Genomic DNA, 16,354 nt, shown 5'->3' with positions numbered 1-16,354 from the left:
TGTTGGGATGTAATTGACGTATGACACTGTGGAACTTTAAGGTGTACAATGTGATGATTTGGCACAAGTACATACTGTGAAATTTTTACCACAAGCAGGTTAGTTAACACATCCTTCAGCTCACATAATTCCCATTTTGTTGGTGTTGTTTTATGGTGAGATGGTTTAAGCATAGCAACTTTCAAGTATACAATACAGAATTATTAACTGTAGTCACCGTGCTGTACATTAAATCCCCAGAACTTGTTCCTTCAGTAACTGGAAGTTTGTACCCTTTGACCAACATCTAATTTCCCCCACCCCTAGCCCTGGCCACCACCGTTCTACTCTGTGTTTGTGTGAGTTTGGCTTTTTTAGATTACACACATAAGCGAGATCATACAGTATTTGTCTTCCTTTGACTTATTTCACTTAGCATAAGGTTCTCAAGGCCATGTTGTCGCAAATGGCAAAGTTTCCTTTTTTATGGCTGAATACTATTCTATTGTGTGTATGCGTCACATTTTCTTCACTCATTCATTGTCAGTGGACACTTACGTTGTTTCCATGTCTTGGCTATAGTGAATAATGCTGCAGTCAACATGAGGGTGCAGGCATCTCTTTCAGACTGTGATTTCATTTCCTTTGGCTATATATTGTAAGTGAGAGTCCTGGATCACACGGTACTACTACTTTTAATTTTTTGCGGAACTTCCATACTGTTTTCCATAGTGGCTGTACCAATTTACATTTCCTGTCAGCAGTGCACAAAAGTTCCCTTTTTCCTTACATCCTCGCCAGCATTTGTTATCACTTATCTTTTTGATAATAACCATTCTATGGTTTTGATTTGCATTTCCCTGATGATTACTGATGTTGAGCATCTTTTCACGTACTAGTTGGTCATTTGTATGTCTTTGGAAAAATGTCTATTGAGATCCTTTGCTCATTTTCTAATTGGATTATTTGGCTTTTTTGCTACTGAGTTCTGTAAGTTTCTTATGTACTTTGAATATTAACCCCTTATTATTCATATGGTTTGCAAATGTTTTCTCCCATTCTGTAAGTTGCCTTTTCATTTTGTTGTTTCTTTTGCTGTGCTTTTTAGTTGGATGTAGCCCCTCTTATTTATTTTAGCTTTTGTTTCTTGTTCTTTTGGTATTATACCCCCAAAAATCACTGCCAAGACCAATGTCAGGGAACTTTTCCCCTGGGTTTTATTCTGGGAGTTTTATGGTTCAGGTCTTACATTTAAGTCCTTAACCTCTTTTGAGTTAACTTTTGTAAGTGGTATAAGAGGGGTCCAGTTTTATTCTTTTGCATATGAATATCCAGTTTTCCCAGCACCATTTATTGAAGAGACTACACTTTTTGCCCATTGAGTATTCTTGGCTCCTTTGTTAAATATTCATTGATCATATATGCATGGGTTTATTTCTGGGGCTCTCAGTCTGTTTCATTGATCTGTGTGTCTGTTTTTCTGCCAGTACCATATTGTTTTGATTTCCATAGCTTTGTAATATAGTTTAAAAACAGGGCATGTGGTGCCTCCAGCTCTATTCTTTTGCAAGATTGGTTTAGTTATTTGGAGTCTTTGTGGATCCATACAAATTTTAGGATTTTTTTTTCTATTTCTATGAAAAATACCATTGGAATTTTAATAAGGATTACACTGAATCTATAGATGGCTTGAGTAGTATGGACATTTAAACAATATTATTTCTTGTAATTCATGAACATGGGATATCTTTTCATTTATTTCTGTCTTCAATTTCTTTCATCAGTGTCTTAGAATTTTCAATGTATAATATAGATCTTTTAATTCCTTGGCTCTAAGTTTAATTGTAAATGGGGTTGTTTTATTTCTTTTTCAGATAATTTATTGTTAGTATATAAAAACAACTGATTTTTGTATGTTCATTTTGTGTCCTGAAAATTTACTGAATTCATTTATTAGTTCTAACAGTTTTTGGTGGAATCTTTAGGGTTTTCTGTATAATAATATCATGTCAGGTTTCCTGAACCATTTTCCAGAAGAAGAAACCAAAGTCTCCTAGAGAGAAAGTGACTCACCCAAGCCTACAAGACCAGAGCAGGGTGGGGCTAATGCTGGAAGCCCAGCCTCCCCGGGACCAGCAGGGGGCGTCTCAGAGGCCTTTGTCTTCCATTTTCTGCCTCCTTTTCACTTTTGCAGAAGTTTTCATTATCACTCTTTGACTCCTTCTTAGGTATATATCCTTGCCCAGAAGGCTATAACAGCTGGGACTACTCGAATCTGGATCCAGAGAGATTCCGGAGAGAAGAATTAATGTGGCAGAGAAACAGACTGCTGAAGGGTAAGGTACTAGCTGGGGACTTTTGTCCCCTTTGCCCCCTGCTGCACCCAGCCACCATCTAGTTGAGTACTGAAATCCTCAGGCCAGGTTCTCTCTCACGTACCCCTAAACTAGCCTCCAAAATGACTGAAATGTTAATGCTTAGGAACTGTAGAGTCAGCACCCCATAAGTGTTGGGATGTTTTATATTAAACAATGGATGCTGGTTATTAGGTGCCTACTATGTACCAGGTGCCAGGTGTCCTTTTTATTTAATCCTCACGGCAGCCGGCTGAAATACATACTAGATCCACTTCACCGATGAGGAGACTAGAGTTCAGAGAAGCTACTTGCCCAGGGCCTACTTTCTTTCTGCACTCAACAGACACGGAAAAAGCACCATGTGCCGGGCGCTATGCGCAGTGAACACTAGAAACACGGAGTGGAGTCAGGCACAGCCCCTGCTGTGCGGTCTGGTGGGAAATTCAGGTCACGCAGTTACACTGCAGTGGCTTGGGTGCCATGACAGGGTGTACAGGGTGCTGAGGCAGCAGGGGGTGGGGTACCCAGTCCAGCCTGCGAGCATCAGTAAGTGGCATTTAAGTTGAGATTTGAGGGATGTGTGCTTTAGGCCAGTGAAAGGAAGAATTGCTGTCCCAGGCAGAGGGAACAGCATGTGAGAAGACCCAGAGGCACTGAAGAGAACAGAGACATTCCTCATGGCAACAGAGAGAGGACTGTGATGGGTAACTAGACAATCCATGGCTAAACCGGGATTCAAACTCAGGACTGTGAAGCCAGAGAGACACATCCTTGGGTTAGAATAAATCTGTATCCTCCAGCTGGGGGGGTATCTGCCTCTTTTTATGGGGCACCCCAAGGATGCAGCAAAGCTTGTCTTTAATGGTCAGTAGGAGCCAGGGGGCAGACAACATCGAGCTAATCAAACTCCTTAGCAACGTCTATGGCCCTTTGGAGGTGGGGCATAGGAGTGAGGAGACTTTTTTCTTCCCTTAAATATGGTGAAAACAGTTCATACTGTCAAAGAATATGAATCTGAGCCCGAAGCTGTAATCCGATTAACCATAAAAATAATGCTAATGCACACTGACTTGTTCGCTGTACCGGCCACTGTTCAGCTCATGTTACTTTGTTTCATCCCCACTCCAACCTTATGAGAAATCCTGTCATCCCTGTCTTACAGCAAGAATTGAGGTGCAGAGAGGTTCACGTGCCCAAGGTTTTCCAGCACGCTTGGGGAACAGGATTTTGCCCAGACAGGCTAATCTGTCTGCTGCTTTGGTCAGTCTTCGGCCTCTCTGGTCCATTAAACCATTCTCCTCCCTCAGTCTAACGCCCTCAGGGAAAGCAAGGGTGCTTAGCAGGAAGGAGGAACCTCAGAAGAGGCAGGGCTGCCCACTACGGTGAGCTTCCTGTCCCCGGAGTGCCCTGGCAGAGCGGCTAGCGTGCTACCTAAAGGTTCCCTGTTGGGTGGGAGGCTGGGTGAGGTGTCCCCTAAAGACCCTCTCTCTGAAGGCTAGGAAGCTGCAGTTAGGGCTAGGAGCTAACATAAACTAGGGTGTGGGAACTGTCCCCAGGGCCACGGTCAGGTTTGGTGGTTCCCTAGGAGCACGCACAGGACTCAGTGTGTAGTCACACTCACAGCTGTGATCTGTTGCAGCGAAAGGACACAAAGCACAACCTGCAAAGGGAAAAGACGTGGAGCAAAGTCCAGGAAAGCTGGGCACAGGAAGAGTCCTCTTCCATGGAGTCACACAGGCCCTGCTTACTTCCCCCAGCAAGGTGTTGTGACAACACGTGTCAATGTTGCCTAGCAGAGAAGCTTGTTAGAGACCCATGGCCAGGGTTTTCATTGGGGGCTGATCACATAGGCACTCCCTGCCTGATACATACCCAAATTCCAGACTCCCAGAAGGAAAGTAGGTGTTTAGCATAAGCCACATTGTTATAGGCACAGTGAGCCACTCTTATCAGTGGGAACCCTCCTGAAACCTAATTTCTGGATGCCAGTCAAGGGCCAGCCTTGCAATCAGGACTTTTCAAGAACAGCAGACTACTGTGTTAACGATTTTCTGCACAGTTGTGAAGATAGACATGAGGCTTGTAAGGAAAATGGAATCTCATTGAAATCCAGGAGCACAGTGGGACAGGCCAGGAGGAGGCTGGAGCTGGGGCGGGTTCCAGATTCAAAGCAGCTCTAAGCATCTAGCAGCCAGTGTTTATAGATGTTCCATTTAGCAGTGAGAACTCAAGAGGAGGATCAGGTATTCGGAGAAAGGCTGTGTGTTCAATTTCAGACATGACAGGTTTGAGGAGACAGGTTCAGACATGACAGGAACATCCAGGTGGAGTTAAGACACAGTTGGTGATACGGCTAGGGGAGCGATCAGGGCTGGGACTCTCAACTGAAAATTTATTCAAATAAATGTGCTGGTTGAAACTGTCTCTAAATGGGAATATCAAGGAAGGGAGAAGACAAGGAGGCTGAGGTCAGAGCCTTGGGGTCCTCCTACATGCAGGAGGCAGCAGAAAGAGGATTCAGCGGTAGGAGGAGCCCAGAAAGGACAGGTCATGGCAGCCAAGGTGGGGCCATACTGAGGGGTGGTCAGTGGAGCCAGCTACTTCAGAGGACCACAGAGCAAGGCCTAGGAGGAAGCCATGGAATCATACATTTAGGTTGCTAGTGATCTTTATGTATCAGCTTTATTGAAATATAATCCACATAACATAATTTACCCTTTTAAAATGTACATTTCAGTGACTTTTAGTAAATTTGCAAAATTATGCAGCCGTCTCATGCAGCTACTATCTATTTCTAAAATGTTTTCATCATCCCCCCTCAAAAAACTCCTGTGAGTGAACTTTGAGACAGCTGTTTATATCAGGTAGTAAAAGGTGGGGCCAGATTTCAGGGGAAGTGATACAGAAGTGAAAACAGAATAGAGAAAGGTGTGCTGGAGGCATTAGTAGGGTTGCAGGTAGGAGAGCCACTCTTGTTTAAACAAACACCATCCCTCTTAGATGCCAGCAGTAAAGTGCAGAAAGAGAATGGGTAGGGGAGGAGGGCATGATGGTTCAGCAGCCCCCTCTTCCTTGAGGCCCCCTCCATCGGGTTGGTGTCCTGGCTGAGGAGGCAGGCTGCTGGGCCTTCACCGCTCTGCTCCACGTGGTCCCTGAAGTGTAGCCGACTTGCTACTCTAAGTGTAGGCCAAGGGCCAGCAGCAGCAGCATCTCTCAATTGACTAAAGCAGACCCTGCAATTTGCCAGGATCTCCCAGGGATGTGTGAGCACATTCCAGTTTGATTAGCTCAGGTCCAGGGCACAAGGGAAGAGAATAGCTGGCAGCCCTTAGGGAAGAGTACAGCTGTAATTATCGGCTAGAAATTAACCACTTACTTTTCTAAGCATGTGCAGGTACTGACCCATTTAAAAGGTTTGCTTTCCCAGCAGTCATCATGGACACACAGGAATTTCAAAGTGAGAAAAATCTGACCTGGAAATTATCTTCAAATTTAATGACATTTCAGTGAATATTATGGTGTTTTTTTAATTGAAGTGTAGTCAGTTTACAATGTGTCAATTTCTGGTGTACAGCATAAAGTTTCAGTCATGCATGTATTTGTTTTCTTTTTTTAGTTTTCTTTTGGGAGGGGAGATAATTAGGTTTACTTATTTATTTTTAGAGGAGATACTGGGTATTGAACCCAGGACCTCATGCATGCTAGGCATGTACTCTACCACTGAGCTATACCCTCCCCACCTCAATGAATATTAAATTTAACATCTTATGAGGTTGGTAAGTTACTCTTTTGAGCATTTAATCCAGTATTTATTCATTTCAATTTTGCAAGGTTCTGAGTTTTTGGGGTTTTTCTGAAGCCAATTTTTTTTTTTTTCCCTGTGGGTTGAGCATTTGCCCTGTGTACTCTTTGCAAACATTATTTCCTTTAATTGGCTCATTTAGCCCTTCAAGGTAGTTAGAACTCACACCCTTTAACAGGATCGGAGACATTAGGTAGTTTGCCCCAGGTCCCTCAGCAGGTAGTGTGACAGAGAGGCTCTGCCTTGCCTGAGACAAGTCCCCTTGCTGTTGCCATTGCCTCCAGGGAAGGGGCTGTCTCAAAGCACCTGCTCTGCTGTGTCACCCCCAAGATGAGAAGGTACTGAAGAACTACTTTTTCTCTTTCCTAGGAAGAGAGTTCTCTCTCCTCACTTCTAGGAGATACTCCACCTGGAATCCTACTCAGAGCAAGAGGATCTCCTGCACTCAGGTGAGTGTAAGGCACAGACCCAGGACCCTCGGAGCCCCCAAAGCTTCAGCGACTTCCCGGTTGGTTCCACATCTCTGTACTCCCTGCCCACCATCTTGGGGAGGGGCGCTGGTGGTCCTCCAGATCTGCATGGATGAAGGGAGCACTAAAGGGCAGCCAGGAAGGCAGCGGTTGGGAGGAGAGAGGAAAGGAACCAATCACTAGGGCTGCCGCGCAGGTGCTTTCTCTCTTTTGCTTCCCATCAATCCTCATCACAGTCCTGAAGGCAGCGTCCTTCGGACACCTGCCTGCTCCTCTCTGCCTGGTTTGTGTTCCCTTTTCTGGAGCTCCCAGCACCACTGCTCCTCTCCTGCCACTGCCGACATCCCAGTTGGAGCTCCCTTTGCTATTGCAGTAGGCTCCTGCCTCCCTCAGGCTCTCGTACCCCTGCAGTTTTTTCAAAACATGGGTCTAATTCCATCATCCTGTCACCACCGGGCCCTCCCCTACTCCCCCCAACCCTAAACCCCCTCCTTCCAGCCCAAATGAAAAACACCATCCAAACCTCAGAAGGCTTCCTCTTGCCTTGGGGTAGACAGACCTGCACGGCCCTACCCTGTCTGAATGATAAGGAGTCGGCCACTAGAAGAGTGAATGAAAGATCCTTTCAGGAAAAGGGGACAGCATGTGCAAAGGCCCTGAGGCAAAAAAAGGGCTTGAGATATTCAGGGAGCAGAGAGAAGGCCAGTGATAACTGTAGCTCAGTGTGTGTGGGGAAGAGGGGCAGGAGTTGAGGCTGGAGAAGTAGCAGGGGCTGAACCCTGCAGAGTTGGGTGGGTCCTAGTAAGGAATATGGATATAATTCAAGTGCTATGGGAATCCATTAAAATAGGGAGGTGACATGATCTCATTTATATTTTTTGAAAGATCACCCTGTCTCCTGAATCTGGAAACTATAATGGAGTAGGGGGACAGAAGCCCAGTTAGGCTTTTATTGTCATCTTAAGAGGAGACAGTGACATCAGGAGTCAAGAAGCAGAGAGACCTGGGACGTGTTTTGGAGACTGATTTTTTGACACTTGCTAATGGCTGGGCTTTGGGACTGGGAAGGAAGGGAAAGAAAGGGAGGAGTCAAGGATGCGTCCCAGTGTGTGTGGCTTAAGCAGCTGAACGGTGTGTAGGGTTTGTGAGATGGAAAGTGGAGGGTTCAGGGTAGGGGGAAGCTATCAAGAGTTCAGTTTTGAACTCATTAACCGTAAGATGCCTGTGAGAAGTGCAAATGGAGGTGTCACGTAGGTCAAATATACAGGCTAGGCTTCAGAGGAGAGGCCAGGATTAGAGAAAAAACAATTTCTACTCAAGTTTCATGTATTTGTGACAAATTATGGGAACTGCGTGAAAGACTACCATGGAACCATAGGCAAAGGCAGAAGAACACACTAGGCTTGGTTCCTGAAGATCTAAATTTCCATCTAGATAATGCTACCTATCAGTTGTATAGCGTGAAGCAAATGCAAACCTTTGTGTTCTTATTTACAAAATGGGCATCATTGATTTTTACATATTCAATCTAGAGATGTCTCATAAATTGTTGTCTAGCCATGTCCTGTCAGAATGTTTACCCATTTTAACCAGAATTTTCCCAAGTTCTAGAGCATGGGTACGTAAGGGTCATTTAACAATAATGACCCACATTCCTGCAGCTCGCTCCCACACCTGCTGATACCAGCTCTGCCAAGCCCACTTCCCTCCCAGACATTTCAGGCCACCCTCACATTGAATCTCATGTTGGTTCAAAAGCAGGCTCCCCTGCTGCTCTGTCCCATCACAGTTAAGCCCTCAGCCTGCAGGATCTGAGTAGCAGGTGACCACATGGGATGGAACGGTTCCATCTCCCCTGTGCCATGGTGGGGAGGGGGTCTCAGGGCACTCTTAGTTTCCCCCGATCCCAACAATACTCACCTTGCCTCACACACTCAGAGGGTGGTTGCCAGTCATGACACAGTAGAGTAAATGGGGACGTACTTGCAGTCCACCGTGTGCAGACCCCGCCACGTGCAGATTTTCTTTGCAGATATTCTTCCCAGTCCTTACAACATCCCTGCTTGGTGGGTAATTATTATCTTTATTTGACAAAGGGAGAAATAGACACAAACTGATGAATAACTTGCCTCAGGATACACGGCTTACTTCAGCTGACATCAGGATGCTGCCAGTCTGGGCTCTTTCTGCATCATCAAGCTGCCTCTCCAGCAAACAGTAGGGTCTCATAACTTCATCCAAGCCCACCTCCTGTGTCCTCTGCTCTATGACAGATCTCTCTGAGGCCCGTTGAGAGTGAGGGTGACACTTTGTTGAGCCCGAGAGTGTCTTCTCTCTAACAAATCCCAGTAACTATTTCAACACTATAGAAGTCAGTAGGTGTTGGACAACTAGCTGCATGGTGGATGGGGCGTCCTTTCAGCTTTCTTCTTCCCATTCAAGTGCCATGTTTATATAAAAGGAAACTGATGATTGTTGCGGCTGGTGGACTGCTTGTCTGCCATCTGTTTCGCATTGCCAAACTCCTACTCATCCTTCAAGACAGAACAAAAGTGTCTTCTCTCCTTGGAAGCCTTCCAGCTCTCCCCCAGACAGAATCAAGCGTTCCCCATTCTGGCTTCCTTGGATACTCTGTTGGTACTGCTTGTGGTCGGCTATTAGCTGTTCCCCAATATTTGTTGTTTCCTCTCTCTATAAAAAGAAGAGAACATTTTTAGCTGGGCATGTACATGGCCAGAATAAAGATTGCACTCCCTAGCCTCCCTTGCATCAATGTGTAGCCGTGTGAATAAGAGCTAGTTAATGAGATATAAGTGGATATGCCATGTGGCAGTTTCTGGGAGCCTTCCCTGAAAAAACAGCTCACGTGAATGTTTCATCTCTTTGTCCTTTTCTCTGTTCTGCTGCCTGGAATGTGAATATGATGACTGGGGCTCTAGGTGCCATCTTGGATCCTTAAGAACAAGGGCCTTATCTTAGGAAAGGTGGAACTGGGAGGTGGAAGAAGTCAGAGTCCCCGAGGACTTATCACAGCAGAAATACCACATACACCCTGAATTGCCTACTTTCAGACTATTGTGTGGGAGAGAAATTTCTGCCTAGTTTGAGCCATTATTAATTTTGGGCCTCACATGTGTCATTCACATATGAATCTAATCCTAAGTTACATTACCTCTCTAATAAACAGGTGGTACTTTCCACACCTTAGCATAATTGTCTTTTTACTGTTATCTCCCCTGCTAGACTGGGAGCTCCTCTGGGCGGGGACTAGGTTTCAGGTTCTGCGCAGTGCCAGACACATTTGTAGTTGCTCAGTGAAGTGTGTCCCGAAGGAGATGTGGTGAGTGATCGCATGAACAACTGCACAGTGTCCACGGAGCGCTTAACTCATGCACTTTGCATGCATTAGCTGACTTCATCCTCATGAGAACCCTAGCAGGAAACCAAGGCAATCGAAAGGGCCAATGACTTGCCGAAGATCACCAGCCGCTGAGTGGCAGGGCTGGGACTGGAACCCTAGTCCCCAGCCCCTGTGTTTTCCACATCAGCCACTGCTTCCCACCATGCTCCCCGGCTGGAGGGCTGAGTTGTCTAGCTGTGTCTCCCTCTACATGTTCCTTTGCTGCGAACAGGGAGAAATATCTAGGAAATTGCGTGTATACTTTCTGTATTCCTCTCACAGCCAGTTTTACCAAATTTGTTCATCTGTTTTTTTCCTCTTCTGGAGTCTTCTGATATAAATTCAACCAGCGAGAGAGCCTCTTTTGCCAAGAATTCAGCGGATGGCTCACAAATACAGAATACTGCAAAAGGTACATTAACCACCTAAAAGGGAAATGTAGGCTTTTGATTTAGGTTATTTTCCCAAAACCTTAGTTCCTTGTATTTTTTTTTTAATTTAGTCTGCCACCCTCATTTACACCTGTGTTTCTAGCCTTGGGCTTTGGCATCAAGTAATATCTTATAAGAAGATGTAGTTGTCTTTTCAGTCCAACAAGCACTATTAAGTTCTGCTTTTGTGATGATGAGTTCAGCACAGTGCTAATGTCTGTGGGGAAGAGAGATTGTTGGCAGTGGAAGAAAGTAAATCTAGAATATTCTATATTCTATCATAGCACCTGAGTTAGTGTTACACTTATTATTTACACGTCTGTTTTTTCTTACTAAGCTGTGAGTTCCTTGAAGACAGTCTACTTCCAGCACCCAGGGTGGGCCCAGCACATGGTAGAGGTTCTGTAAATGTTGGATGGCTGGAATGAAGGATGGGCAGCTACATCAGTAGATGGACAAATATGTGGCCACAAGTGTATATCTGGCTAAAATGCGAGTGAAAGTCTGTGAATTCATAGAGCTACTTCCTCTAGCATCTCCCAATGATCTGAAACTATCCAGGCATTTTCACATTAATCAGAAGCTAAGATCTACCGTATGCCCTTTCTTACCACAGCTGACAAGCTCTGTTGATCATTTTTTGCTAATGTTACATTGACAGAGCATAATTATCCGACTCTGGCCTTGAGGAAAACAACACAAGTGAAGGGGATACCAGTAACAAAAGAATACGAGCATATGCTTCTTAAGCAGGTGAGCGCACGATTTGAAATTTAATAGTAGATGTGATTTAAAAGCGGCTAGGAGAGCTGGCTAGAAAAACTAGCTCTGTGAAGATTTCAGGGTAAGAACTGGGTTGTTTCTGATTGTACACTCAGATGATACAGTCAGGAAATCTCCTAAGAGTAATTACTGACTAAGGTAGGCACAAGTTGAGTGAGCATTTTGCCTGGATTTCTCCAGGATTTAAATTACTTGCTTGAAGCTCGGGAGCCTGGGTGTAATGGAAAGAGATGACTGAGTCTCAGTTTCCTACTCTATAAAATGGGGGCAATAATTCCTAGGTCACAGTGTTTTTATGAGGTTTACCTGAGGCAGTGATGATAATGAACATGTAATGAACACTTACTCACTACTTGTCAGGCACTATACTAAACCTGAGCATGCAGGATCTTTTATTTTACTGTCACAGCCTCTCGAGATAATTATTCCTGCTATTCTTTAGTTTATTAGTGAGGAAAGTGATGCTCAGAGCAGGTAACTAATTTGTCCAAGTTCACAAAGCAAGTAAGTGATACAGCCAAGGCTTGCGTGCAGGTCTGGCTCTGAGCTCTTAACTTCTGAGCTCTGCCACCAGCATAGTCCCCAGAAGGCAAGAGGCACAGGAGTATCATGTTTTCTCTCCTCTTCTCCTCCCCTTCCCCACACACCTCAGCGCACTGTAGTTTACATCAATGGCACATTCAGTCTTAGGTAGAAGGAAGAGGTCCTTAGGGCCCTGAACAGGGCAAGAGGTTTTGAGGTTTCCCCAGGCCACCACCTAGCAAGGGAGTCAGGCCATAGGACGTGGGTCAAGTATAGCAAGTACTGTAGTTCTTGAACTTTCTTCATTTCTCCATAATTATTCCACTGCCTATCTCCCCTCAGCATTTAGCAGTGAAACTTTTGAGAAGGAGCAGGGCACGGTGGAAAAGACAGACAGACGCGGGTTCAAATCTTGGTGCTGCGTCTCCTCAGCTGTGTTACTTGAGCAAGTTGTTTAACCTTTCTGACTTTCTTCTATAAAATGGAGGCAATAAAGCCCAGCAGTGTTGTGGTCCTTCCTGCTGACAGGGCTGGTGGGGTTGCCCTAGAGATAAAGGAAAGGAGATGAGCCATCGTGTCCCGCTCTGTGATCGGCCTTGGCGGGGTGGGGAAGCCCAACAGTTAGAGCGGATGGTGGCAGATTTCAGCAGGAGTGGAAGGCAGCTGAACGGCCTGCACGTGGCCTGGCAGACACATGGTGGGGAAGTGCCACCGCCAGCTATGCTGGCCTGGCAGATACATGGCGGAGAAGTGCCCCAGCCAGTTATGCCGGGGCCCTGCTGGCTGCTCCTGACTGAAGAGCCAGCGCGTGACTCCACCACTTTAACAAGCGTACCACTGATATAATCTGCTTCCCGCCCCCTCTTTTTTAATACCATAGTTTTTATCAAAAAGATAATCTTTGCCCACGGTAAAAATCAAACAGGCTATGTAATTAAAGGCTATGTAATAAAAGGTAAATCTCTCTTCCATGCCAGACCCTATGCCCCTTCTCCAGAGACAAACAAAATTTCCCATATATCCTTCTAGAAATCTTTGATGCGTGTCAAGGAATATAAACCTTTTTTTTAAACACACATTGGTATATTATATTCATTATTTTGCACCTTGCTTTTTCAACCTAACGTATAATAGCTAACAATTATTGAGAGCTTACATTCCAAACCTTGTTCTAAACACATCATACTTATTCGCTGAATCCTAACACAGCCCTATGAGAAGTAGGTTTTATTTGTTATCTCCATTTTATAGATGAGAAAACTAAGACTTAGGAATATTAAGTATTTTGCCCAAAATCAAATAGCTAGCAAGTGGTAGAGCTAATTATATCTTTTTTAAAGAATATAATTCATATACTGTAAAATTCAGCATTTTAATGTACAATTCAGTGGTTTTTAGTAGTCACAAGGTTGTATCATCATCATCCCTAACTCCAGAACATTTTTTCACCCAAAAAAGAAACCCCATAGTCATCAGTGGTCACTCCCCCCACCTTGGTCCCCTCTCCCCCTAGCTTCTGGAAACCACTAATCTACTTTCAGTTTCCATGGATTTACCTATTCTGGACATTTCATATAAGTGAAATCATACAACATGTGGCCTTTTGTGACTGATTACCTTCACTTAGCATCATGTTTTCAAGGTTTGTCTATGTTGTAGCCTATGTCAGTACTTCAGTTCTTCTTATGGCTGAGTAGTATTCCATTATATTACTACTTCTGTCCTATAGAAGTGGTCATTGAAGGCCATCTCTTACAGTGTCAGTCTGTGCCGGCAAAAACTGAAGAAAATTAAAATTTCAATAGATAAATAGGTAAATTGTGAAATGTTCATAATATGGATACTCTGTTGTTAAAAATGACAGATTTTTATCGTCTGATATGAAAGATTGTCAGTCAACAAAGTCTAAAGTTAATAAATAAAGAAAATACTATAGACAATGTGTTTAGATACTAATGAGTAAAAAATTAAAGTAATAAACATTGTGTGTATTATGATTCTATTTTTATTTTTGTAATATGTTTTTGGTATAAAGTTGGTATGTGTATATAAAAAGGTTTGGAAGGATACATGGAAAAGCACTAATGGTATTTATTCCTGGGAAATGCAGGTGAGGATGAGGACTTCTATCTTTTATTTTATATATTTCTACATTGTATGAATTTTTCACAATGAACATAAATTTATCTTGTTAAAAAATAAGGGTTTTTACACTCAGAGATAGCAGAAACTGATATCTAAATGTCAAAATAAAGAACTATAAAAAAAGAAATACAGTTGGCCCAGAACAAGAAGGAGGTTGGTTCCTCTTCAGATGGTCCCATCTGGCATGTGCTCAGGGAGAGGGACCAGGCTGGAGAGAGAAGGGCCCGGGAGTTATTGAAGGCACTGAATATGTTTGGGTTGGAGAAGCAAAACTTAGAGAAGATGTGAGGGCTCTCCTCAGATATTTTAAAGACTGTTATGTAACACACAGTCCTGGAGGGAGAGGGCTGGAATTACAAAGAGGCAGATTTTTATCTAGGGTAAGAGAGAACTTCATAAGAGTCCAAGCTGTCATTTTAAACCAGCTCTCCCCTCTAGCTCTTCTCAGACCGTCTGCAGGTTCCTGTTCTAGCTCTGGCTCTCAAGCCATGTCATTCCTCTTGCCGGTGTCCTTGTCAGTCTCCTACTCTGCTTTCTACCTGCCCCTTGGAGCTGATGTTCCAGAACATCTCTCCTCTTGTTCAGTGGCCTATCTTTGCTCAGTCCGGTGGCTGTGATTCAGCTCTTCCACTCCCATCCCAGTTGCTACACCCAAAGCGCCTCCCCGCCCGCCACCTGGGAGCAGAAACCAGTTGCTTACCTACAACAGAGCAGGATGTTTCAAAAGGCAGTGCGTTCCTTGTTTCCAGAGAGAGGGAAGCAAAAATGGACAAGTACCTGTTGAGAACATTACTGAAATGACGTGTATCAGTTGGGATTCTTCGCTGACAAGTAACAAAATCTGCCAACTTGAGCAAAACTGGAAGAGCACTGAGTCACTGGGTAGTGTGAAAATCGGTCTGGGGACCAGGAGAAGACTCGAGGCAGTTGCAACCCTCGAACCATCTCTTCAAGGTGACATCTCTGGAACAGGTGAACCCCCATGTGTTTTCAGTCTGTATTTCACTTTACTCAAGACTCAAAATCCCAGAAGCGGAAGTTTTGATTTACCAAACTTTGTCCACATGCTCCGGCTCTAACTGGGTGGGTGAGAGGAAGGCTGGGGCTGGCGGAGCCTGTCAAGGCCTCTGAGTAGCCCCCCTGTGGCCCTTGGTGGGTAGCAAAACATTTGATTTAAAGTCCCTCAAGCCCAAATGCAGTAGAGGGCAAATAAACTCCCCCAAATACGCAAGAGCTGGGGTGGGTAAAAGGGGAATGAATACTGGGCAGCCACAAGAACACGTGGATAAATGTGGATCCAGATTTGTGGATCCTAGATCCCCTTTGGACTTTTCTAGACTTTGAAAAACTTTTTTCTCTAAATAAGTTCATTAAAACAAAAATGACTGCTATCTAGTATCACCATCATTTCATTAAAAAGAAAGGTCATTAATGTAAAAAAGTAGAAAAGACAATCTCAGAATAAAAGAGAGTCCTTAAAGTGAATACATTTACTTTAGGTCAGGTTTATTACAATGTATTTTTCCTTGTTTCCCTCATTTTGCTGGAGCCCAGTGAACACAGACTGGCCCCAACTTGGAGATGAGGTTTTAGGAATCATTGGACTAAACAATCTATAGTTTCCCTACTAACCCCACGTCTCTGTGATTCCAGTGGGACCTTGCTATAGATTAGTGGTTCTCAGCTGGGGTCACTTTTGCCCCCTAGGAGACATTTGGCCATGGCTGGAGACATTTCTGGTTATCACAGCTGAGGGTGGGGGGCAGAGTACTACTGGCATCTATCAGGTCGAGACCAGGGATGCTGCTCAACGTCCTACAGTGCACAAGACGGTCTCCCACAATAGAGAATTACCTGGCCCCAAATGTCAAAGTGCCAAGTTTGAGAGACCGTGCTATAGACAGAAGAAATCTCATTAAGCAGTGAAAATGAACAGGATTAGAAAGTAGTGTGGTTAGGTGCTGCTGCAGCCTTTATTCATGAGACAGCATTTGTCTGGTTAAATTATAATCGCTTCTTCAAAATAATTTTTTTTAAACTACAAAAATAGTACATAATCACCACTGACATTTTGGGGGAAAGGCAGAGGAATATAAGGAAGGAAAACAAATCACTCTTAGCCCTTGCCAGTCTCTTTCCTGATCTATGTTTCTTCTTGGCTGTCTATTAGCATCTCAAATACAGCCTGTCCAAAGCAGACCTCTTTTTATTTTTAATTGAAGTATAGTTGGTTTATAATGTGTCAAGTTCTGGGGTGCAGCATAATAGTTCAGTCATATATATATGTACATATATTTGTTTTCATATTCTTTTTCATTATGGGTTACTACAGGATATTAAATATAGTTTCCTGTGCTATACATTATAAACTTGTTTTTCTGTTTTATATGTAGGAGTTAGTGTCTGCAAATCTCAAACTCCCAGTTTATCCCTTTCTACCCTCTTCCTCCCTTGGTAACCACAAG

At 44.0% G+C, this 16,354-nt stretch overlaps 1 protein-coding gene across 2 annotated transcripts in view; it reads left to right on the top strand.

Annotated features, from left to right (window-relative positions):
• Positions 1-16,354, top strand: part of FAM227A (family with sequence similarity 227 member A) — a 56,491-nt gene that overhangs the window by 15,940 nt on the left and 24,197 nt on the right. For both annotated transcript variants that reach the window (XM_074375560.1, XM_010960413.3), the window contains 4 exons: positions 2,208-2,315; positions 6,508-6,587; positions 10,336-10,420; positions 11,101-11,192. In XM_074375560.1, coding sequence (XP_074231661.1) covers positions 2,208-2,315; positions 6,508-6,587; positions 10,336-10,420; positions 11,101-11,192 — 365 coding nt within the window. The remainder of the gene's footprint in view (positions 1-2,207; positions 2,316-6,507; positions 6,588-10,335; positions 10,421-11,100; positions 11,193-16,354) is intronic.

This window comes from Camelus bactrianus, chromosome 12, assembly GCF_048773025.1.
Source record: "Camelus bactrianus isolate YW-2024 breed Bactrian camel chromosome 12, ASM4877302v1, whole genome shotgun sequence".
In the NCBI taxonomy this organism is placed as follows: domain Eukaryota; kingdom Metazoa; phylum Chordata; class Mammalia; order Artiodactyla; family Camelidae; genus Camelus; species Camelus bactrianus.
Note: the sequence above shows the minus strand (reverse complement) of the source record. Positions and strands in the feature narration are given on the sequence as shown.